Raw genomic sequence first — 24,511 nt, forward strand, 5'->3', positions numbered from 1 at the left:
CATCTCCTTGAAGCGGCAGCTGTAGGTTCCAGTCTAGACAATAAGTAAGGAGGGGCGGATGGTGGTGGATAGTGAAAGGCACTGTTTATTTATTTTATTTTATTTTGAGATGTGAGGTTGGTGCAGCACAGTCGTCCAACTTGGCAGAAGAGACAGTATCTACGGATGATGAATGTATGGTGGTGGATACACGGAGAATAGTCGGGAGCTTTGTTGGATTGGCATAAGTCTACAGTCGCAAGTTGCAAGTTGCCAGACGAGTATCTGAGTGTTGGGTAGGTGGAAACTTTATACTTGATCATAATTATCATAATTATAAGCAGGTAAGAAAAGGTAAGGAGATGCACAAAATCCCAGTAGAATAAGCCAACTACCTTGGCTTTGTTAGCGTGATCTGGCACGGGGTCACATTACCTCGCCAGAGGTATATCTGGTACTAAGGCACTAAGGTTCCGTACTGTAGGTACCCATACGGGCAACCAGGTAAGTAGCACTTACCTGTCTGCCTGTTTATACCCCTAAAGTAAGTAGTCGTCCACCAGCAAGTCCACCGATTCACGGCTCAACATTGTGCCAGTTCATCAATGCACCAATTCATCAATCCATATTGGTACCTGCAATTCCAACACGGGACCACGAACCATCCTGTTCTAGACTGCTACACTGCAATTTACCAGCCGCTGGTGCCTGCTGCGGGTACCGTCATCATGACTCTAGCTTTTCCCTCCTCTCCATCACCTCCGACCACCACACCCGCCTTTGGCCAAATGCGGCAGCCATGCTCGTTTGACAGAACTGCAAGCAACACACCACCAGCGTAGCAATACATCTGCACACACGGATACAATGATACGCTGCGGCTGCGCCAGACATCATTTTTCCCCGGGTCACGCTAAAATCTGCCCATCACGCTCCCCCAAGGGAGGATGCGCTGGCAAAAAGCCTCCAAAATCGCACCACACTCTGGCTGGTCCAACGCCATCAAACTCTGCCCATTTGCTCCCTGCAAGCCGAACAAAAGCAGCTAGCAACAGCCCAGCTGTAAGAAAGGAGAGAAAATGTGCACGGAAAAGACGAGTGCGCCACTAGGTCCATGGCGATCCGTAAGGATTTCAGTGAGCAGGCTGGCCTTTATGCGTTTCGCATATACCATCATCTCCACTGTCCAACGCCGCCACATCTGAAAGAGCATCTTCCAATGTTTTCCTTTTCCCAAACCATCCTTCAACAGAAATACCTCGGCGTGTCCTCCCACCCCCCGACAACGCCCTGAAGGCGGGGCGATGCCGTTACGTGCGTGTGTGCCGGCTGATCCTGCTCCATTCCAAGCCTTGGAGCGAATCCGGGAAAGCAGCCCTTTTGCGCCCGCCTTTGGGCTAGAACAGCCGTGCATGCCAGCCGCCTTGCGATTTCGGCAGTTTCAAAAGTTTCCACCTTGTCAATTGTTCCCCTCGATGCGCTGGCCTCGCAAGTACACTACATGATCTGCACACAGGGCCCAGCTGACACCAAACCGGGTTGGCAGATCTCGCAACTAACACGCCCTACGCTGAATTACGGCCACCGCGACCTCAACAAATAAAAGGCATAAACGTCTCCGATATGAAACAAGGGTACTGTTTATTCGAGCTCTGCCATAAGTCAAGAGTCTATTAATGGCTTGCGTCGCGCACTAGTTGCGCAAAGTGCCCATTTTGCCTCCGCACCAGCTCCTCGGGCGCACCCGCCTCCACGACCTGTCCGCCCTCCATAACCACCACCAGGTCGGACCCAGGATAGATTGTGTTGATGCGATGCGCTACCGTAATCACTGTGCACCGCTCAAACGCCTCGCGTAGCACCTGTTGCACCGCGCCGTCCGTTGCTTCATCAACACTGCTCGTAGGCTCGTCCAGCAACACCACTTGCCCGCCTTTGAGCAGCGCCCGCGCAATGGACAGCAGCTGTCGCTGCCCGTGGGACAGCGAAGTCGTCGTCAACTCCGTTTCGAGCCCTTTGCCGCCCTCAAATAAGTCCCAAAGGCCAACGCGGCACAGCACGGATCGAATCTGCGTGTCGGCGTGCTTGCCGGCGGGATCTGTGTTGAAGCGTAGCGTGCCAATCAAGACGGGTGCATCTTGCGGCACCACTACAAGCCGTTCTCTGATAATGTTTCGTGGTATGGTGGCCAAGTCATATCCATCAATTTGGAGGACCCCGTTGTCGATCTCGAGTAGCCGTGCAAACGTAGCCACAAACGAGCTTTTGCCACTACACGACAATGATTAATACACGCTGCACGTGACGGGATGATACAACTTGCCTGCCCGTACGTCCGCAGACACCAATTTTGAGGCCTGCTTCGATTTCGAGGCTGGCGCCCTTGATGCCAACCAACCCGGGTCTGCCAATTGTTAGCAGGGTTGCGCCGCCCAAGTTATGGAGCCAGGACGTCGAACCTGTGTGACGCGGTCACATCGCGCATCTCTATTTTTCCCTCGGCCGGCCACGATGCCGGTGGCTCGCGCACTTCTCTCGGTTGGTCTTCCGGCTTGACATTCTGCTCAAAGGCGCGAAGTCGTGCAATCGCGCCCAGTGACGTCTCAAACAGGGTCCAGCCTCCAATGACGGACGCCAGGCTTGCATTAAAAGCTGCGGGGAGCAATAAGTCAGCATGACACCCAATCAATTGCCAAGAATATTACCGAGTACCTACACAGAATATTGTTCAGGGATACGCCTAGAAGAGCGGGGTTGGTGGAGGATCGCAACAACAATGCCAATAACACTACAATCGTTGCCTCGGCGGCGACAATGAGATCAAGCACCATGTTAAGCCAGGTCTGTATACACATCAATAGGTATGTCGGGCGCTGCGATCGGTCAAGAAATGCCTGGCAAGACTTTTTGCAGCTCAGTCCCCAACCAAAGGCGCGGATCGTCGATAGGCCTTCTAGCGTCTCGAGGAAGTTGGAATACAAGGGGCCGCGAGTCTCCAGCTCCAAAAGCCGAAGTTGTTGTGACGTTCGAAGGTAAACTTTTTGCAGCACATAGACGGCAGCTATGAGGAACGGAACGGTAGCCGCCATGTAGGGAGACCCTGTCGCGATCAAAGCTGCCTCGGCAGCCGCACCTAGCAGGTCTGGACATGTCAGCCATGGCTCTCCATAAGCTTGTTTTACGCTTACTTGTGACCGTTACCAGCGTTCCAGTAGCTAGTTGCGTTTCAACAAGGGACATGTCCTGACTGAAACGATTCAATATGTCGCCCGCTGGCGTGGCCGTGAAGTACGGTTGGGGTGCGCTGTCGACGAGTCAGAAAAGGCTGGTATAAGACCCTTGCTATACTTGCTGCATAACTGTTTTCAATAAAACATAATGAAAGTGCCGCGCTACCGACGGTGTGATTTGGATCAACATTGACCTTGTCGTGTCAGCTGTGACTCATTTATGCCTCCATTATACATACCAAGCATAGCCGGCAATACCGACAACATTGAGAGCCCCAAGTAGGAGGTAAACGACAGCAAAGAGTATTGTCTGCGCGCCGTGTCCATTGACCCACCAATTCAACCATAGATCTAATAACGTCAATATAGTATCGACTGGTGGATACCGTCCCATAACGTACAAGTGAAAGTCGCTGCAAAAACATGGACTGCGGTGAAAGCGATAAAGGTGGACGACTTGAACCAGCCAATTGACTTGAAGTAATACCGATAAACCTCCAAGTCGCCAACATGGCGACGCAAATCTGCTCTCTCGTTTGCTTCGGCCACATTCTCTGAAGCGGCAGCAATGTCGGATTCTTTGGGCGTCTCACTTTCGTGGTATTCGGAGGCACCTGCATCTGGCACGTCCTGGATTACGCCGGCCGAAACAAGCTGATTGTAGGTCCCCTCTCGCTCTATTCGACCGCTGGAGAGTAACAATACCTTGTCCGCATGCTGAACCATGGATGTGGCGTGCGTCGCGAAGATGACGGTGCAGCCGCGCCGTTTGAGCCAGCCTGTCTGACCAAAAAGGCTTTGCACAATGTGCTTGCGAGTTTTCCCGTCGATTGCACTGACAAAGTCGTCCAGTACGAGCATTTTGGGACGGGAAAAGAGTGCTCGGGCTAGTGATACGCGTTGTTTCTGCCCACCGCTAAGAATCCCACCACCACTCCCTATCTTGGTATCATCGCCGTCCGGGAGGAGTGAGAGGTCATGTTCGAGGGCGCATACATTCACAACCTCTTTGTACAATTCGGTGTCAATGGATGCGTCTTCTCTAAGAGGTCCACAGATTGCCTTTTGGACGGTCGTGTCAGGTAGCCACGGCGACTGTGCGCAATACGCAACAGATTGATCTTGCATTGAGACTGTTCCTCGCTCCAGCTCTGCTTCACCCAGAATGGATTTCAGCAGTGTGGATTTACCAGAAGCAACACTACCAATCACAGCAGTTATTGATCCTGGTGTTGCCGAAAAACTCACATCGTGAAGCACTGTTTTGTCCGCTCCGGCTGGCCGAGCGTAGACATCTTTGAAGAGCAGAGCCGGCGTTTCAGTGCTCTTGCCTTTGCCGTCTTTTCCCAGCGATGGCTCTAGTTCGATACCGGAAGCACCACCTCGGTCTTGGTCATGCAGCGAGTCAAGGTTACTAGTTGGTAAGTTTTGTGCCTGCAGCGGCTGTCGATAATCCTCTCTGGGCTTGGACAGAAGGAATGCTTGGATTCTGTCGATGCAGCCGAGACTTGATGCCGTTGCTGGGATGGCACTTAAAAGCTTTGCCGCGGGATCCGTCAGAATCGTAATAATTGACAGACTGGTGAAAATTTTAGCAGTGTCAAGGGATTCTGCGCTGCTGAGTGCGACCACAGCAAAAGTAGCCGCAGGGGCAATTGCCCAAGGAACATTCTGCATCATATTCTGCCACACAATGTACCAGCGAAACTTTGACATCTTTTCCGTCTCGCAAATTCTCTCTTTCTGAATGCGATCCATGGTGATTTTCCCGAGCCCCGCCATTCGAATTGAACGGATATTGAGCAGCATGGAGCTTGTGAGTGCAATTCGTCTCTGGACTGCATCTACCCAAATCTTTTGGCTAGCCCCAATTCCAGATGCGATCTGCTTGGCACCGAAAAATGCAACTAGATAGGTCAGTTCTGGTCACAAAGCTCAGACTTTGCATGACATACGAACAACAAGGGCCAGTGGCACGACGCAAACCCAGCCGAGCTGCCTCGCCAGCATAGTCAGTCCAAGAGCCACTTCCAAGACGCGCGCCCAGCACTCGTTCAGCTCAGTCAAGCACTCGGTGATTTGATCCACGTCGGTGCTCATCAGTGTGACGGCAGAGGATTCATCATAAACACCGTCGCGAGTTTGCAGGGCTTTATCGTAGATGAGACAGACAGATGCGCCACGGAACATGGTCTTGAAGCGGTTCACTTTTTGGTTGTAGTTCAAGCGCAGAACAGCCAGACCCATGTAGACTATCAACGTGGCTCCGACGAGGCCATAGGTACTTGTCAGACTTGGCGTGACAGCGTCGTTGGTCAACAGTGACAGGATCGTGTGGAACAGATATGGCTGCGCGAAAATGAAGCCAATGAGACAAAGGCGAGGAGGGATCATGGCAAGAAAGTCGTACATGACTGCGCGGGCTACTGCGATTGGAAACTCCAGCCGGCGCTCAGGCTGTCTTCGAGACGCCCAGGCGCGGATCACGGCCTTGTTCAGACCATCCGACAACAGCGCATCATCCAAGCGATCCAAATCCTCAACGGCAAGGGCTTTGTAGAAGCCACGACAAAAAGTGTTGTTGATCCACCACAGGAAACTCCGATTGACAATGCCGCTTGTGGCTTCGGGGGGCAAGTTCCTATGTACAGAAAGAAGATGCGCCCGTTTGCCTTTATTCTCTACAATGAGAAATAACGTTTTGAGAGCAACTGCAACGGTGGTGGTGCTGGCAGTGACATCAAGACCCCCACGCAGCCATAGTGTTCGCAGTTGCGGCAAGTCGAGGAGAACCGTAATGACTAGGTACAGGCTGAGCAGAGTTGAGGGTCGGACAGAGCGTACGTCCTCTATCCAGGCCAGGGCAATCATCTGCAAGGCTACCAAGACATTGACAGTCGCTGCTGCAATCGACACTGGGGTCTTGAACTCCTCATCTAAGCTCCATAGAACGACCAAGGATAGCTCCAAGCATGCAATCGCGCCGGCAATTGTCTATTGTCAGGTTAACATGAGGTGCGACCATGTTGAGCTAGACCACGGACCAACTTGTAAGAACGTAACCGGCTCGGCCGAGCCGCCGTTTTGGCTCTCGCGAGGACTGAGATGCGGGCGGGAATCACCAAGGAGAAGACGGCAGCCGGGATCAGCGCAAAGATGGCTTGCTCAAAACCCAGGGTAAAGTCCTGCGTTCGACAAGCAGAATCCGTCAATGGACCGAATGACGCGTCGGCAGCAGTGCAATTGGGAGGCATTGTGTATTTCGCACAAGCACGACCTTTTGATGCTTTTCAGCAGCGCCCAAAGGCAGGGACCATCGGTGGCTTTTATGGCAACTGCTGGAACGGGCTAGGGCGCTGTTTGGTGAGATTGTGAATTGCTGAAGCGGCGTGACTCACGCTAATCTTGGTCGCGGCTCCGACATTTCCGCTACAGAAAGTCAAGAAGCTCCCGCACTGGAAGAATTAATGGGCAATTTATCCAAATTCATTGCGGTTTCGAAGCGGTAAGCGAACAATAGCGGCGCTTGGTAAGGTGGTGGTGCGAGTAATTATTGTGGAGGGGAAGCAGGACAGATCGCTTGTCATCGGTTCGTACAGGAGCACGCGGCTGGGCAGGGAAACCTAACAGTAGAAAGCTGTCCATTTGGGTAATACGACTTGACATTCATAGTCAATTTAGCGTGAAGCAGGAGAAATAGTATGGATACCTATAAATAGCTCTCGAATTATTCCCGTTGTTCTGCTCGCACTGGCACATCACGGATACTATGATTCGGCTTGTCGGCACCTACCAACTCCCAGCCAATCGTTGTCGGTTGCACCCTCAGCTGAAGCTCGTGTATGCCGAGTTGGGGTCATCCTTCGAGCAAACTAGTACCGAACCTGCGTTGAACGCGCGAGGCAGCTGAGGGATAGATGATCACCGTGCGAGCAAAAGTATAAATCGTATAGGCCATCCCCCCGTCTTGCATCCCTCGCAAGAGAAGCAGCTCACCAACATGAAGTTTGTCTACGTTGCTTCCGCGTTTGCAGTACCGTCGCTGGCCAAGGCTGTCCAGGGCCAAAAAAGTATGTGACTAGTCAAAGTCCACGTCGTGAAGCTTTCTAACAAGCAACAGGGTATGCCAATGGCATAATTTGCCCTCCTTGCCCCTCTGGCCATTGTTGCATCACTGGGGCGAGTTGCGCACCAGTGCCAGGCCTCGGCCAGCCCTGCACCGGTACGTCGGCTGGGCGTTCTCGTCCGCAAAACTAAAGCTAAAACCAGACAGATAGCACTGAAGCACCGTTCCCTGGTGTGTGTCCTTGCTTTGGGGATATGATGTGTGTCGGGGGTATCTGTGTGCAAAACTGAGCCTCACATATGTCTGTATTGAAATCTTGTCACTTGGTCGCAAGCTAGTGCTCTCAGATTCACTGCCGCTATTGGTATTTGAAGTGTCTCGATTTATCGTGGAATTTCAATCACTTTCGTGCAAGCGTGCCATTGCCCAGCTAGTCGCCTGTGGCAATGCGTACTGGTTGGCGAAGCTGTCAGGGCGACGCGAATAGCCTGCGCCACATCTAGCAAGTTGTTATATTCCGGAATCTTTGCAGATATTTGTCACGTTTCTCACGTCGACTACTATGCTTTCCTCGTACATCTGCTGTCAGCTGTGGCAGTGCAGGGCGAGTGGTATGTTTCCTGTCCGTGACAACTGGTGGTCTCCAACGCTAATGGGGGCCGAAAAGCGGATGGGAGTACTGGGAGAGTGCCGCTGGTAATAATTTGAACCGGGTTCTGGAAAAGGCACAGCACACCACTGAAAGTGCGACGCCGGCCCCGGCAAGGTGACGTGGGTGTTGTGTTGGCCGCCAGAAATCGGGCCATTCCTGTAGCTACTGAGTACTCCGTACATGACTTTTTTTTCACGGATCCATGCAGCCCTGCAGGGTCTGGCGAAGCGCCCCTCGGTGCCTTGAGTTGGACTGGTCATCTCAAGTCTCAGACAGCGCCTCGGGACGGTGTCTCAGAACGGCGCCAAGACGCACTCGTGGCCCAAAGGTGCAGCTTGGAATAGATTGCGCCAATGGCTGTAGTAGCGAGTTAATTGTTGAGGGATGGTTGTGGCATCTGTCGAGGCCAGTTCCTGGTTATTCATGCGGAGAGTGAGTCGGGCCAACAGAGTGCCGGCTGCTAGCGCGATTCGGAAAGCTAGTCAGTCGGCCATCGGCAGAGCCGGGATGGAGGTTGCAGCTGTGAAAGCCATGAGCCATCGCTGCTTCTGACCTGGTGGGCATTTTCCTTGTAAGCCCCGAGAATAGGCAATGAGGTAGACGGCGTTCCGGCATACATAGTGCACCAAGACTACCAAGTTAAAGAGGTTGGTATACTTTGCCCGCCCCACTTCTCTCCGCTGCCTCGCCGCTTCAAGGCACCGCACATTTCGATTCGTGCCCGTCATCTTGTGCACACCGGGCAATAAAAACCATTCTGGGCGCCGTTTTCGCGTGCTGCTCTCGTTCACCATCGCACAAACCCTGACGGACGATCCTGCTTCTATTTTTACTCGCCAACAATCTCCTCCCTAACCCCTCTGCGTCCCGTCTCCGGGCCTTCTCGTACCCCGCCCGCTACTCCCTAACGCCAATACACGTCCCCAACCGTCAGCGCGGCTGTCGCAAATCGACCTGGTGAGCGACCCCACGGAATCCGAAACGTGCCTACTTGAGACGATTACCTCGTCGTCCCGGTTTCAATCTGCGCCGCCAAGTTGGCGGGATGGCCTAGGCGACAGGTATCCAAAATGCAATGACCTGCTGGTCCCAGCCCTGCAACCCTTGCTCCTTCTATCGCCAAACTAGCCTCATCTAGCCTGTCAATCCACGTACCAACTGGCTAACACAACACCGTCGCAGTATCCTGGCTCTTGGCCGTGATTCTTCTGCACACGACATCAATCTTCCCTACTCGTCCGACGCCATGTCCGCCTCGCTCTCTCCAGAGCAGTACAGTTCTCACCAGTCGCAGAGCCCGCCCGATGGCTCCGAGGGCAAGAGTCCCGTGGGATTGAACCTCGACTTTTTCAAAAATCTAAACGACAAACGTTCCAACCGGGGTATGCAGAACACCGTGTATCGTGATGATTTTAGCACAAAGTTGACGTTGACTATTATGATTAGATGGTAAAACGCCCAAGCGTCGAGGGCCGAAGCCTGACAGCAAGCCAGCCCTGACACGCCGACAAGAACTCAACCGACAGGCTCAACGGTATGCTTCTGTCCGCCCACATCGAGCTCGACCGTTTCTAAACTGTTTTACAGCACGCATCGTGAACGCAAGGAACTATACATCAAAGCCCTCGAGGATGAGGTTCTCCGGCTGAAGGAAATTTACAGCTCCGTCTCGCGCGACCGCGAGAAGCTCGCCGAGGAAAACCGTCTGCTCAAGGATACGCTGGTTCGGAATGGCATCAACGTGCCCGGTCCCAGCAACGGTCGCGATGACAATAACAACAATCCTAGCGCTGGCTCAACGGGCTTCGGGGGCGGTTCTCAGAGTTCATTCTCCCCGCGGCAGACTCCGTCACATGGTTCGGCCCCGTCTGCAGGAGGCAATTATACCAATCAATCACAATTTCGTGGCAACCAGTTCAGTGCATCTCCACCACAACACATCCCAGCAACCCAGCTGGACGTCGAGCAGGCTGGGATCGACTTTGTTCTAGCGTACGTTTGCCCAGGCACCGATCCGGAACTCGACGCTAATCATCATTCCAGTTTGGAAAAGCCTTGCATGGCTCATCTGCCGTTCCTCATGGATAGAGCGTCAGGTGCAGAGGGGGAACCATGCGGTCACGCCCTGATGGCATCATGCCCACCTGCCCCGTTCAAGGATTTACCCCAGTCGACACCTTTCGCTGGCACGGATGGTGTGGCCATCAAGAAGGAGGAGGCACCGGGTCAAGGAACATGGCAGGTAAACAAGGCTGACCTCTCTACCCTCATGGATCTTAGCAAGCGACTTGATCTCGATGGCGAGATCACGCCCGTCATGGCATGGGGTATGATTATGAGCCATCCACAGTTTGCGGCGCTTTCAGCGGCTGATGTTCAGCGCATCGCTGAGGACCTCGGCCGCAAGGTCAGATGCTACGGGTGAGCTTTCCCTTTTCATGGTTCTCTTTCGTTCCTTTTCAGTATGCTAATTTGCCAAGCTTCGGTGCTGTGATGGAAGATTTCGAATTGCGGGACGCTTTCGAGAGCGTGTGCTCAAACAGGTTGGAGCAAATGGCGTTTTAGAGCGAATGATGTATGAGAAACGATACCAGTCCTTGTTTAGTTTTAGATTTGATTTCAGTAGGCTTGATTCTGCATTCTTTCTGGAGCAGTCGAATTTCGATTTTCATAATCAGGTTTAGGGCCTTTGACGGTCAGCAATGGGATCAACAGCCCGTCCATGTTGCACATTTTCAGCGAGAAATGGAACGAAAGTAGATGATCAAAGATGCTTCGACCCCTCTAGAGAAACCCAAGACTCACAGTCCATGTTTCTGCAACCTACAATCGATCTTCTTATCGCTGGCAGCGTCTCTTGGTGGGGGCTCACCAGGCAGCCAGTCATGAAGCGGTGTTCCGATTTTTATGCCCCACACCCCACCACAAATTCGACTCAACTTCAAATTCAAAGTGTGGGACAAGCGAAAGTGCAGAAAGGTGGACGACTACGACGTCTTTCTTTTTTTCACGCAGCTCTGACAATAGCTTACCGACCATAGGACAAGCTATACATCATGGCCGACACAATCGACTACGTGAAAATTTGTGGCAGCTGCCCCTCTGGCGATGGCTGGGGCCCCGTAGTCACCACTGAGACGACTCTCGACGGCGTGCCCTATGCGCCCTTCTCCAAAGGCGACAAGCTCGGCCGCATGGCTGACTGGACCGCCGAGGGCAAGGACCGCGAGCGCGGCGGACGCAATCAGTACAACCGCAACTTTAGAGGTGGGTGGCCTGTCCAAACATGCGATGCGGGCCGCAAACGAGTATGCTAACAAGTGCCTTTCTCCCCCGCTTCAGACCAGCAAGTCTACGGATCTAGCCACGCCGTCACCTTCAACGCTCCTCCCGCCGAGGACGAGTCGACCTTTTCCGTCGTCAGCAACGCCCGCGACTCTACCAAGTCGAGATACGGCCGCGGCGCTGTCTTCACCCGCGGCCGCGGTGCCCGCGGTGGTGCCCGAACCGATACCCGCGGCGGACGTGGCGGCGCTGCTGGTGGTCGCCAGGCCGGTGGTCGCCAGGGATACGGTGGTTACGAGCGTGGTGGCCGTGGCGGTGGCCGCGGCGGCTCTGGTCGTCGTTTCGGCTGGCGCGACTATGACAAGCCGACGCGCAACCGCGATGCCAGTATCAACATCAAGGCTGACTGGGGGCTGCTCGAGGAGATTGACTTCAACCGTCTGGGCAAGCTGAACCTCGACGCGGATGCGGGCGAGGATCTCGAGGACTATGGTTTCCTCTACTACTACGACCGCTCGTACGACAAGCAGCCCGTCAAGGGCGCCGAGAAGAAGCTGACGGCGCTCGACCGCGCCGCCTACAACGTCACGACCTCATCGGACCCCGTCATCCAGGAGCTCGCCGACAAGGACGAGGCCACCATCTTTGCTACCGACACGATCCTGTCCATGCTCATGTGCTCTACGCGCTCTGTTTATCCCTGGGATATTGTCATCACGCGCCAGGGCAACAAGATCTTCCTCGACAAGCGCGACAACGCCTCGCTCGACATGGTCACGGTCAACGAGAACGCCATCGACGCGCCTCTTGACGCCGCCGACGGCGGCCGCGAGACCATCAACCAACCCCCGGCCCTGGCCGAGGAGGCCACCTATATCAATCACAACTTTGTCAACCAGGTCGTGACCGAGAGCGAGACGGCCAAGGTCGCCATGGCCAACGCCAACCCCTTCTACAACGCCTCCGAGGACACGGATCCCCCGGCCTCGCGCGCCTACAAGTACCGCCGCTTCGATCTCTCCACCAACGACGAGGAGCCTGTCTACCTAGTCGTCCGTACCGAGGTCGACGCCGTCCAGAAGAACGCCATCAACGGCGAGGACCAGCACATGACCATCCGCGCCCTCAATGAGTTTGATAGCCGTGCTCAGGGTAGCGGTGGTGCTCTGGACTGGCGCGCCAAGCTCGTTTCTCAGCGTGGTGCCGTTGTTGCCACCGAGATGAAGAACAACTCGTGCAAGCTTGCTCGCTGGACTGTGCAGAGCATCCTGTCCAAGTCTGACATTATGAAGATTGGGTATGCCTTTTGTTTTTCAGTTTTCAGTTTGCTCAATTTCAGCCATTGCAAGTTTCATGCTAACGTGGATATTCAGTTTCGTCTCCCGTGTCAACCCCCGCTCCAACGACAAGCACGTCATTCTGGGCGTTATCGGCTGGAAGCCTCGCGACTTTGCCGCCCAGATGAATCTGTCCCTCTCCAACGGTTGGGGTATCGTCCGTACCATTGCCGACATGTGCTTGAAGCACGAGGGCGGCGACGGTAAGTTTGTCCTGCTCAAGGACCCTAACAAGTCCATCCTGCGTTTGTACGACGTTCCGGCGGGTAGCCTGGATGAGGAGGAGGAAGAGGAGGAGGAAGATGGTGGCGAGGATGGCGAGGAGAATGATGAGTAAGGGAACGGTGAGAGATGGGAGTGGAGAGGCAAAAGCACATATGAATGATTAAAGGAATTCAGCCCTTGATTTTTGACGGGATGGGGGTCAGGAATATACAAAAGCTAGGAGGTCATTGACAGCTTAGTCATGAAATCATGTAACGAGCAGTAGAATGAATGTAGAAGTCGTTAATTTGTTCAAGTCTACAAATGTCGACAAGCCGTTGTGTCGGGTCTTGAGAGCGTGTCCCAGATTTTACCAGAGATGGACAGCCCTCGATTTACAAGTCAAAGCGTCATTGTGCGTGGGAACGGGAGACTCTGCTGTTGAATTGTGATCGGTACATTGGTAGTACAGACTTCCGCTAGGGAGATTTGTTGGAAAGTCGATTCATTCGGCGTCTAGAGATTACCTTCCACAGCATGGTTTGTGAACAAGATGTCGAGTTGCAGAGTCTCCCTCAATGTAGAGCGATGCGGAACACTGGTGTTGAGCGCTCGAGGAGAATGTCCAGTAGCACTGGCTACGTTCATCTGCAGGAAGAGCAGCTTACAGGTCGTTCGTATGATCGCAGGGCCATATCGGCTATGATGCTACTAGCCACCGTCGAGGCAACAAAGAAGAAGTCGCGCGCCGAGGAGCTGGGGTAGCTTGTACCCGTATCTGGTAAGCAGGCAGTGTCTCAGGCTCAAGCAAGGCTGGTATCGTCAGCTGCTCATCGTTGCGTATAACCAGTTCCTCGGCTTTCTTTGCATATTCCCGGAAAATTCAAGCTCTTGTCAACTTGTACTTGGGAGCACCGGCGTCAAATGAAGTGTGGCCCGGGACAGGGCAAGCTCGCTGCACCGCACCTTCGTTAAGCTAGTGAACGGCTGAAGCAGAGATACATAAGTACATATAAGCGCCAGCACTGCCTCAAGCGGGCCAGTTTCACCTGCCTGCAGCCCTTTACGTTGTTGCCCAACCACTATCCCGTACAACCATCCAGTTGTTTGCGTGTCATCCTCTCGGATGCATGCCAAGAACGACGCCAGAACATAAACTGGAGAGGCCTGCCCCCCTGGTCCCCGGTACACCCGCGGGATTAGCCACAAGTAGCGGGAGCCAAGAACGGGAAGGATGGAGGAAAGGGAGGAAGGGAAGATAACAGCCTGGCGGTGAGTATGTTTGAGACTGTCAGCGTCCAAACAGAGGGGGGCTGAAAATGGCGATGCTACGGCGGGCCACCAGAGTGAACGTTGGCGAACCGATCCTAGGAACACACAGGGTAAGCCCTCATTCATGAGATGTTGCGGCTCCTCGGTTCTTTCTTTTTCCTTTTTTTTTTTCCTGTGGCAATGTCAGAAGCTGTTGTCCGTACCAGCGCCCTGCCTATGTCGCGGAAATACTGAGTAGGCTGATACTCTGACAGTCAGTCTGCCGTCCAGGCCTACCAGATGCTGCCACAGAATATGCCTCTTTCATATACCAACGCAGCTCCTTGTTCTCTACCATTGCTTCAGCCGGACATTTTTAGTGGAACGTGCCACATGTCGTCTTTCATCATGGTCCTTTCAGGGCCCCAAGGTGGCTTTTCTTTAATCTCCCAGAGCCTGGACAGTGTCCCACCAAACTATTGGCCGCGGGCTGTGTTCTGAGCGAGTCAAGCTGCTGATCAGAACAAACTAAGTACAGTATAGAGTCGCAATTAAAGACCCTCGGCAGGCGCCGTTGAAATGTCAAGGTGTGGACGTGGTGTTGTGCTCGTTTGGCTTTCGGCGCCTTGCACCGCCTCTTTTCTCGGAATTCCGGCACGTTGACCGTGCAGGGCAGTGCGTGCGTTGTCAATGTGCGTGTAATAATAGTGATCTACGCAGTTCCTGTGTTTCAAAGGTGTCAGGTAGCAGCCATGTTACAGAAGCACAACGAAATGTTGCTCCACATTGGCTGGCTCGCTGCTCGCCTGTTCTATTCGTCATGTTCGGTGGTTGATATCGGATGACGGCGCGAAGTCGAGAACAGACGAATATGTTGGTATACAAGAACTAGTTACTTGCCTAGATTCTGTAGCGCCTTGGCCTGAGAATGGGTGCGCTAAATTGATGGTATTTCCCTTGCTTGAGGGATCCCCCACTTGCCGCTTCGTGGGCTTGGCTGTTGCTATGTATCAGCACCGGCATTCATCGGGCAATTGCCTGTCTGATATTCATCAGTTGCTGACAGCGTGTAGTAATTTTCGTCATCACAACGCGTTCGGACTCTGGTAGTAGTTGAAAAGAGGAAGCATACCTGCAAGCAGGTGAGTACTCCATGTGCTGACGATAGACAAAGAACCCGAAGGAACTTGCAGGCAGCCCCATGATGACGATCCGACAGTAATTCTTTATCCATCCAACAAATCTTGTGTGGTCCCTGCCTACTTACGTTATCCTGTGGCTGGCGCACATCGCATCCCTACAAGGTCCGTCTCGGGAACCCTAAACAAGACCTAATCGAGAAGCAAAAGAGAGAAAAGCATTGCACTGCAGGTCGCCGCAGATGGCCGAGTAGAGCGATGGCGGCCACACCGGGGCCCGTGGGTGCCCGCTGGAGACAAGGCTTCCCGCCAGCATCGCCACTAGGCTGAATACAGGAGCCTGGATCCGTGTGAGGTTGACAGGACCTTGAAAGGAGGCTCGTCAACGGATGAGTACGTACGTAGTGACACCCTATGGCGAGGGCAGTGTTTCTTGACTCGCCTCTCGGCTCCGTTTGGCTCAGTGTTCATGTTTATTGTGGCGGCAAGCTTTGCTAGTGGCAATGACAACGCAACGACGTACGCGTCGTAACTGGCAGGGCTGGGCCACTATTGTAGCTTCAGCCACAGGACAAACTCTGCTGTGGTCCTTTTCTGGCGTGGCTGTGGTACAGTGAGCCAAAGACCCATATCGCAACTCGATCAAAGTTCTGTTGAATAGAGTTCTCGATAGGCGCTTCGTCGACAGACAAAGAGGGACGAGGAAATAGCCTTTTTCGCAGAGGTACCAGTAAGTAGTTGAGGAACAAGACTGATGTTTGCTACTACCATGGGGACACAGCCTCATCCGCCTACGAAAGCGTTGTGGCCGAGCCACCGAGGTACCAGTGCCTGTATTACGTCTTATTAAGAGCCCCATGTGTGGTGCTACGCTCAGGTAACTCTAAGCAGCACTGTATGGCTTGTGGGTGATGATTTGCTCAAAGGCTCCCTACTCCGTGGCAGCGGCGAACAGTGCCAAATGGTTGGCCATTGAGATAGGTACCGGTAAGTAGCTAAGGTAGCTAGCCTAAATAGGTACCAAAGTAGAGGTCTTATTCCCCTCTAGACCCTGGATTAACCGCTAGGTAAGTACGTACTGGGTACCTTAGTACCTGCAACAAATCCCCACTGGGGAACACCCCAGCAGAGGTTAGTAAGTAGGCCGCTTCGCCGCCCGCTAGGGTGCCCAAGTACAAACATACCTACCTACCTAGGTAGATGGTATTAGTAGGTAGGTACCAGGTACAGGCTACCACACCTAGTGAAGGAACGCACAGCACCTGAGGCCGGCCAGCCAGCAAGCCAGCCCCCTCCCCCTTCTCAGGGTCAAACGCACCCCGATTCCAGCGCTAATACCGCCGTGGCCCCCCCCCTGCCCACACCCTCGAACCCGCTAATCAGCTGCCCAGTGTACCCTGCCCCTTCCAGTAAATCTACCGACCTGCCGCTTTTCCGGACCGCGCCCTGTCTAGCTAACAAGCACAGATTACTTGTACTTGCACCCACATCTCCCCTGTCCATCTGCTCACACTCGCTCTTCTTCCCTTTCCCTTTTTCAACATCTCCCTTTCTACCATTTCACTGAACCTTCGACCTTGTTATTCTTCTTCCTCACCACACCTTAACGACTCTCATTACTTGAAAATGTCCAACCAGGATTACTACAACAACCAGGGCGGCCAGTACCCCCAGCACCCTCAGCCCGTAAGTGACAATGAGCCTCAATCAAAAAACAAAAAATCGACGTCCGCAATCAGCCGTGTCAACGCCCTCGTCGCAACAACCGCACGATCCGGTTCGTGAACCCAGGCGATGATAGGTTTCGCTGTAGAGCCTCGGCATTGGCAGATCTAGCGGTATTGATGAGAGGAATAGTGGTGGGTTGGATGCACAATGGAAGCTGCACCGGTGCAAACCACGGCTCACTGTTGCGACAACGCACGCGATTCTCTCATGTTACATTTTCGATACGGTATTTTCAACCCTGAAGCAAGTTCGCTAACACGCCTCTCTAGAGCTATGGCCCTCCCCAAGGGCAGTACCAGCAGGGCCAGTACCAGCAGGGTCCCTACCAGCAGGGTCCCCCCCAGGGCATGCAGTACCAGCAAGCTCCCCCTCCTCAGGAGACCCGTGGCAACCGCGGCGGCGGCTCCAACTGCCTGATGGCCTGTCTTGCTGCCCTCTGCTGTTGCTGCGTTGTTGAGGAGTCTTGCGAATGCTGGTGAGTCGCGTCCTAAATCGTCGCGCCGACTGCGCTAGTTGCTAACACGGCCGCGTTTCTAGTCTCGAGTGCTGCGAGTGCCTTTGCTAAACGATGGTACCCACTTCCTGGAAAATGAGGACATGTCGGGGAATTAATCGCGACTGTTCCCTGCCGATAGCCCGTTAATCTTCAGAGTCAGCGAACTACTTGGATACAAAGATGGCCTATTGTTTGCAAGGGGCACCATATCCCCGTATATATGCCCACGACGACCAACTCGGAAAGCGATCATCTATGTCCTATTGCAACTCCGTTTTCAGCTACATTTACCCAACCAGACGTTGTTAGTTTGGGTTTGACCTTTACGGTCCTCTTTTTGCGCCGATTTTTATATCACGTCTATTCGATCCCTCCACGTTTCTTTGCGTTCCCCTACTACCCTTTTTCTCGGCCTTTTTTTTTTCAATAGTTATGTCCATGTCAGCCTGGTTTCTTTTCAAGGATTAGATCGGAGGGTTTAAAAAGGTTCCCGTGCGCGGTTTTTGATACAGCTCTCGATTTCAACTCGATGGTCACAACTTGCACTCTCATCCACTACGCATGTGATTGTACGTATGCCTATCGTTGTAAATTATGCAAAAATGCGAATACCGCATAGCTTGTGTCGAGTGTGGCCAGTCTCGAAATCAAGCTTGAAATGGGATGTCACGATCGTTATTTAACCAACACAGGCGATAAGTTGGAGACATTGGGGTCCGCAATTGCCCTCATATCATCGGAGGATATCGGTCTTGATTACTCCCTGAATTTGGCAATCATCATTGCCAGGTAGATTGGCGGGCCAGAACACCAAAGAGGGGGCAACGAAAGATACATAGACTCTGAGGATGTAGCATAATACGAAACCAGGCCAACTAGATCAGCTGCTATAAGAACAACATAAAAGGCAAAACCAAAGGCAAACAAAGTATGCAGCTTGTGCCCACATCCTCCACAACTGGCCTCATTCATCTCACTTCACGTTTTTTTAGTCAGGTATCAGCAGAATGATACAAGGACCAGCCAAGAAGCGCCCTTCTTCCCACATCATCGACGACGGCCTCTTGCACGACTGCTCTACTGGTTCAACTGGACATAGTTGGCGGGGAAGAGGCCCGAGTTACCCTTGTAGTGTCCAAACCACCAGTCGTCGTCGGGGAACTCGAGGTTTGTGATTTGAGCGTCTTCGGGGAACGCAAGTTCTGTGTTGAGAGCGCTCATTAGTACTGGGTTGTTTTCCTTTCTTGTTTTTCTTCTTTTCTTTTTTCCTTATTGCCCAGGGATCGGGAGGGAAGAGAGCTTACCATTATCTTCGGCGGCTTCATAGTCGTACAGAGCGGTGGCAGTAGGCCCAGATGAAGCGGCAGCCGGAGCAGGAGCGGCAGGAGCCGGCGTCGGAACTGGAGCAGCAGCGGGAACTGGGGCATTCGGGGGTGGCGGAGCAGCGGCAGAGCTGGCGCCATCGTCTTCTATCAGCTCGACGTAGCTGCTCGGGAAGAGACCGTTTTCGCCGTGAACGTTGGTGCCTATCCACCAGTCGGGGTCCACTTGATCGATATCTGTGACAATTTCGCCTTCGACGAGGCTAATCTCGTTGTCCTCGTCCTTGTCGTAGTCATACAGGATGACGGCACGCTGGGAGGCTCCGCCGGCTGCGGGCGACGGAGCAGGAGGAGGCGCGGCTTGGTGAGAAACCGCGGCGGGAGGCGGCGCAGGCGCAGGTGCAGGCTCCGGTTCGGGCTCCGGTTCGGGTTCGGGTTCGGGTGTAGGTTCGCGAGGCGCAGGGGCGGCGGCGGGCGGCGGCGCAGGAGCGCGAACTGGTTCCGCCTCACGGGCGACGGGCTGCGCCACGCGGATCGGTGACTGTTCGCGCTCAGGCTCTTCCTCCTCTTCATCATCCACAGGTGGCGGGCGACTGGGCAGGCCAGGCAGAGCAAATCCACCAGATGGACGAGAGCCTGGAGGTGGAGGGGGGGGCGCCGCGTGCTCTTCCTCTTCTTGTTCGTCCTGTCCAGCAGCAGCGGCAGGAACAGGTGGCGCTCCGCCCATGGGTGTTGCGCCTTTGAAGTGATCGCGCAGGGCTGAGACGCCTCCAGGCGGCTCGTCTTGTCCACCACGGGTCTGGTCATCCTCGGGAACGGCCTGGTCATTCTCACGAACAGCCTCGGCACCACCACGTCCAAAAGCTGGAGTCTGGACCGTCGCCCAAGACTTACCCGAGTACCCGCTCTTCCACTCGTTACCGCCGCTCTGCTGTTGGCTAATCGGCGGGGGCGATGAAGGAGATGCCGTCCCGGCGCCAGGACCACCCTCTCGCGCCTTCTTCTCTGCCCAAATCTGGGCAGGAGTCTTACCACCTTCATTAGCAAAAGTACGGCTGGTAGTAGTGACGGGCGCTGAGGATGCGTTGGCAACGGGACCCTGGAGGCCAAGAGCACCGGGCGTGGGCGCCTTTGTGGCGGAGAAGCCGCCGCCGCCAAACTTGTTGGCAACCTTGGGCTTGGGCATTGATGTGAGCCTTTCAGATGGGGCCGGCTGGGAAAAGGCAGCAGCGCGGTCGGCAAGAGGCTTTGAGACCTCCTCCTCGGTGGGTTGCTCAGAGGGAGGTCTCTGTGCCTTGGCACGAATGGCAGCAATATCTACCTTGCCAATAGGCTCGTAGGCACCCTTGACCGGCGTCGGTCGGTCGTCACGCTGCTCCTTGGCCTGGGCGCGAATAGCGGCAATGTCAACTTTGCCGACGGGTTGATAGCCACCGCCGACGACATCCCTGTTCTGTTGTTGGGCGGCGGCAGGAGCGTATCGGGAGGGCTCGCTCTGGCGAGAGAGGCTAGGCATATCAACTTTAGTAGGCTTGTAGGCGGACTCGACCCTCTCCACCTGAGTTCGGGTGACGGGAGGCGCATCGGCACCCCAACCGTCGTCATCAACATTTTCATCTCTGCGAGAGCGAGCAGCAACGAGGGGGTTCGTGGAGCGGCCAGCGCTCATGTTGGATGGCGAGAAGACGGGCTTGGACTTGATGGGAGGGGGGGCTCGAGCAGCGCCGGTGGCGGGACCGCCGGCATACTTGGCGCCAGAGGCATCGGCGACCTTGCGCATGAGGGAATCGGCGTCAAGATCATCGTCGGACCGGGCGGTTATCTGAACATGATAACCGTGGAGGACCTTGGAGACGGCATTGAGGTGGCTGGTAAAGTATCCCTTTGTTCGCTCGGGGACGCCGCCGCCGCACCAGGCAATGAGGACATGCTTAGGCAAACCAGAGTTGGGGTCTTTGACCTTGACAAAGCCGAATTGGACGCGACCTTCGCTAAAATCTTCGAAGAGTTCGCCGAGCTCGCCCTCTGCAGACGTTGCCGTTAGTATGCGCGCAGATGTGGTTCGGGCTCGTCGGATCGTCGGGGGCTGCCTTACCGCCAGTGCCCTCTACTTTGAGCACGCTCTCGTTGCTTCCGGAAGACTCAAAGACGCTGACAAGAGGCGTCTGTACAGCGAATAGAGCCCATTTGGCAAAGGTAGGAGAGGCTGAAGCAGGCACGATAGTGTCGACTACCGAGCTGTACTCTTTCCTGATGGACGGACCGTTTATGGAGAGGTTGAGGGAAGCCATCATGTACTGGCAGGTTGTCAGTCATCAATGAAACCAGGACGTGGAGAATTTCTTAATTTGAATTCAAGTGTTCCCTCCTTTCCTTCTTATCATTCGAGGGCGCACATGGCGTCGAAACGTACCTACAAGGCTGGTGATGAGGCAGCCTGCGAACAAGTTTCCACAGAAGCTCTAGAAGCTTTTGGCGCAGGGAATGGTGGGATTGGCAGGGGCTCAAGATGGCAGGGTCGAGACGAGGGAAATGAGGACGGGGCCGGGGGAGAAATACAAGTGCTTCGTTGGCGTGCGTGTGTGCGTACGTATCGTCGTGAGTCCCGAGCGGTCGGACGGGACAGGAAGCAAGATGGTTGGGGGTCGAGAGAGTGAGGATGGAGGAGCTCCTGAGCTTGGCGCAAGGTGCTGGAGAAGATTGACGTACGCTGGGCACGAAGAATGAGCCGCAGCAGTGGAAGCGGGGTGGCCGGCTGGTTCTTACGACGAGCGGGCTGCAGTCGTCGCAGGCGAGTTTCCAGGCTGCAGTTTAGCGGCACGGCTGCTGAAGAGACAGTGGTCGCAGAGCTGGTGGGGCATTGTGGCTTGAGCAGTTGGCAAGAGGAGTAGAAACGTACATTATGTCATAGTGCAGTGGCGCATTCTGAGGCTGGACCAGCCCAAGTAGTTAGGTACTTGCCCAGACAACCAAAGTACTGGTAGCAGTTGGCTATTGGCGTCTACAGCATACCACAGCGCGCCACAGCATGTCCCTACCAGCGCCGCACAGTAGGTAGACACCCAAAGCGCCAAAACCAGCCAGCCATTCATAGCGCAACCACCCTCCCAAGTGACGCAAAATGGCCATTTTTCACTCTCGCCCCTCTCCGAACGCCGGCAGCTGCCCCGCCATTTTTTTTGCAACCACTCGCCAACCCAGAAGCATCTTCATCGTCTTGTGCCGTTGCCATCTCTTCTGATCTCCTCAGCACACCATCGAATCCGCGTCGACTGCTTTTCGGTTCAATCTTCTCCTAACGTCTCTCGCGCAACATGTCGACCATTACCGAAGTCTCGAGCGTGGCTCAGTGGGAGCAGACCCTCAACGCCGCGGCGCCGTCGACACTCCTCGTCGTCTCGTTCCACGCGCCGTGGGCCGCTCCGTGCGCGCAAATGGCCACAGTCCTGTCTACCCTCGCCTCTGAGTACCCCGTCACCTCGCCGCCAAGTACACAATGGTTCTCAATCAACGCCGAGGAGCTGAGTGACATCAGCGAGACGTACGACGTCACGGCTGTGCCCTTCTTGGTGCTGGTGCGCGGCGGCCAGGTCCTCGAGACGGTCAGTGGCAGCAACGCCGTCAAGGTGCGCAACGCCATCGAGTCGCACGCGGGAAGCAAGACGGAGTCGGCCGGCGCCAACGGGGCTGTTGCCGCCGCCGCCGACGCCGTCGCTGCCACCAACCAGCCGGAGCCCGACCCCGAGACGAAAAAGGCGGATCTGTTTAAGCGGTTGGAGGATCTCGTCAAGGCGGCCCCCGTAATGCTGTTCATGAAGGGCACGCCCAGCTCTCCGCAGTGCGGCTTCTCACGACAGATGGTCGGCATCCTCCGCGAGAACTCGGTCAAGTACGGCTTCTTCAACATTCTGGCAGATGACGAGGTCCGCCAGGGCCTCAAGGAGTACGCCGAATGGCCGACGTACCCTCAATTGTGGATGGACGGCGAGCTTGTTGGCGGCTTGGATATTGTAAGTGCCTTCGTCCGCAGTACTGTGCTCCATGCCACTTGGCTAACCAGCGTTGGGTACAGGTCAAGGAAGAGATGGAGAACAACGGTGAGTTCTTCAAAGCGTACACGGCGGCTGCGGATGTCGCGGTCGCATGAAGCACACGCCGATGAGGCGAATATACTTGCCGCGAGCTACTTGCAGTGCCAGTCACAGAAGAAGCCGTCGAGAGAGGCGGCTCTGCCGTTTCGCATGCGCACAAAAAAATGGCGTACTAGAAAGACATCACAGAGGTGGCGGTGCGCCAGACGAGCCCGCATCGAGACGGATCGGCAGGGCAAAAAAAAAACGCTTCACAGCCGGTTTTTTATTTTTATGTTTATGACTAGAATACCCCGAATAGGTCACTTTGCGTTCCGATTTCAGGTTCGAGATGACGAGAAAAAATTGAGAAAAAAAACTACTCGAAATATGCAAAGAGTTCAATACACTCTGAAATGCTCCGGGCAATTTACTGTGGCGTTCGTTGGTGATGGAGTGGGTGACAAGGTAGCCCTGGGGCAGATTGATAAGTAAGGCAGGCGACAGCGTAACGTTCGTATGTGCTGGATACCTGGACGAGCTTCACCAAACCAAGCCAGCAGCATTACTCACCAGCCCACCAGAACTTGGAACCAGGACAAGATACCTCTGTGCTGCACCAGTTATGTACCTTCACTGTGGACGTTACTGACGACCCGCTCACAGTAATAAGTGAGCAAGTACTGGTAGAGGCTGGCTGACAAATGAGACTCGTCGACGTTTTGCTTGGTGCTGCTGTCCGGCTAGCAATCTGGGTCTGGGTCGCGGCCAGGGTCCGAATAGACAGGTTTGGATAGGATTGACCTGCAGCTGTGACTCACCTCGATTTCTGCCAAAGGCTAGTGTCCCATTATCCAGCATGCGTATACAGTGGTAGCCTTGCGCCAGTACGAAACCCGTCAGTGGTATTCTCGGGATACCCAGCACGTACTCATAGGCTCAAGCCGATACAGCGCAGTGGTTGTAAGCTGATCATTTTCCATGAGAATAATATCCGAGAACTTTCAAAATTGATTATATCGCATCTTCTCTGTCGTGGCCTGATGATTGTACTGCTCGTTCATCCCCTAGGTCCTTGCCTACCAGGTAAGTTAGTAGGCGTAGATACTGCCCGCCATCACAACTTCAGCGCTGGATCCGGAGTTTGCGGGCGAGTGGCGTCCGACATCCGTCTAGTGTCAAAAGTCAAACCCTCGCCCTTGGTCCTGACGTTTGAACGCACTGGGCCTGCACTCCTCTATAGCTCCCTTTGGACTCCACTGAACAAATCGCCTGCGAAGCTGCGTTTCCCCTCGCAGCTACTTCGCCTAGTCCCCAAAGTACTCAGTCAACTCGTACGAGCCGCATAGGTCGATAGGTACCGGGGAGGTACCGCTTATAGTGCCTTCCTAGGTACGTGCCTCAACCCTGCCATTCATCGGCTGGCGCTGACATCAAACACTTATCTTCGTTTTTCTTTACCCTGCTACTCACATATCTCCAAATTCTCCTCTCAAATCTCATCTCCATTGGAGTCGGTCTTGGCTTGCGAGTTGAGCCTGTCTACTTCACATACTTGTCTTGCCAACAATCGCCTTGGCTGTTCGTCCTTCTCCCACCACGCGGCCCCAACCAACCAAAGTTAGCGCATAACGTTGCGAACCTTCTCTCCCACGACTGCACCAGACTCGCCTCCGACAATTCGCGCTGCGCAAACTCTCAGCCGCTCAGCCAGCCATTGTCAGATTTCTCTTCATACATATACACATATAA

The 24,511-nt window shown here is 54.4% G+C and overlaps 5 protein-coding genes across 5 annotated transcripts; 3 read left to right on the forward strand and 2 right to left on the reverse strand.

Annotated features, from left to right (window-relative positions):
- Window positions 1-1,652: 1,652 nt before the first annotated feature.
- V2A60_001124 (uncharacterized protein) lies at window positions 1,653-6,463 on the reverse strand (the record flags this gene model as incomplete). Its single annotated transcript, XM_083252488.1, has 9 exons — window positions 1,653-2,250; window positions 2,303-2,383; window positions 2,439-2,631; window positions 2,696-3,121; window positions 3,168-3,283; window positions 3,449-3,560; window positions 3,611-5,116; window positions 5,165-6,203; window positions 6,254-6,463. The coding sequence occupies 9 exons, from the start codon at window positions 6,461-6,463 to the stop codon at window positions 1,653-1,655; spliced, it is 4,281 nt and encodes a 1,426-aa protein (XP_083108614.1).
- A 2,055-nt stretch (window positions 6,464-8,518) lies between these two features.
- V2A60_001125 (eukaryotic translation initiation factor 3 subunit D) lies at window positions 8,519-12,886 on the forward strand (the record flags this gene model as incomplete). The annotated part of the gene is made up of 8 exons (XM_083252489.1): window positions 8,519-8,523; window positions 9,110-9,309; window positions 9,374-9,461; window positions 9,515-9,919; window positions 9,971-10,334; window positions 10,969-11,194; window positions 11,270-12,509; window positions 12,586-12,886. The coding sequence occupies 8 exons, from the start codon at window positions 8,519-8,521 to the stop codon at window positions 12,884-12,886; spliced, it is 2,829 nt and encodes a 942-aa protein (XP_083108615.1).
- Window positions 12,887-16,769: 3,883 nt separating this feature from the next.
- On the forward strand, window positions 16,770-17,436 carry V2A60_001126 (uncharacterized protein; the record flags this gene model as incomplete). Its single annotated transcript, XM_083252490.1, has 3 exons — window positions 16,770-16,829; window positions 17,141-17,346; window positions 17,409-17,436. The coding sequence occupies 3 exons, from the start codon at window positions 16,770-16,772 to the stop codon at window positions 17,434-17,436; spliced, it is 294 nt and encodes a 97-aa protein (XP_083108616.1).
- Window positions 17,437-18,444: 1,008 nt separating this feature from the next.
- On the reverse strand, window positions 18,445-20,980 carry V2A60_001127 (uncharacterized protein; the record flags this gene model as incomplete). The annotated part of the gene is made up of 3 exons (XM_083252491.1): window positions 18,445-18,569; window positions 18,672-20,714; window positions 20,785-20,980. 3 exons carry the CDS (start codon window positions 20,978-20,980, stop codon window positions 18,445-18,447), a joined length of 2,364 nt encoding a protein of 787 aa, XP_083108617.1.
- Window positions 20,981-22,003: 1,023 nt separating this feature from the next.
- V2A60_001128 (thioredoxin-like protein) lies at window positions 22,004-22,836 on the forward strand (the record flags this gene model as incomplete). Its single annotated transcript, XM_083252492.1, has 2 exons — window positions 22,004-22,699; window positions 22,762-22,836. 2 exons carry the CDS (start codon window positions 22,004-22,006, stop codon window positions 22,834-22,836), a joined length of 771 nt encoding a protein of 256 aa, XP_083108618.1.
- Between the last annotated feature and the right edge of the window lie 1,675 nt (window positions 22,837-24,511).

This window comes from Cordyceps javanica, chromosome 1, assembly GCF_051103115.1.
Source record: "Cordyceps javanica chromosome 1, complete sequence".
Classification (NCBI taxonomy): domain Eukaryota; kingdom Fungi; phylum Ascomycota; class Sordariomycetes; order Hypocreales; family Cordycipitaceae; genus Cordyceps; species Cordyceps javanica.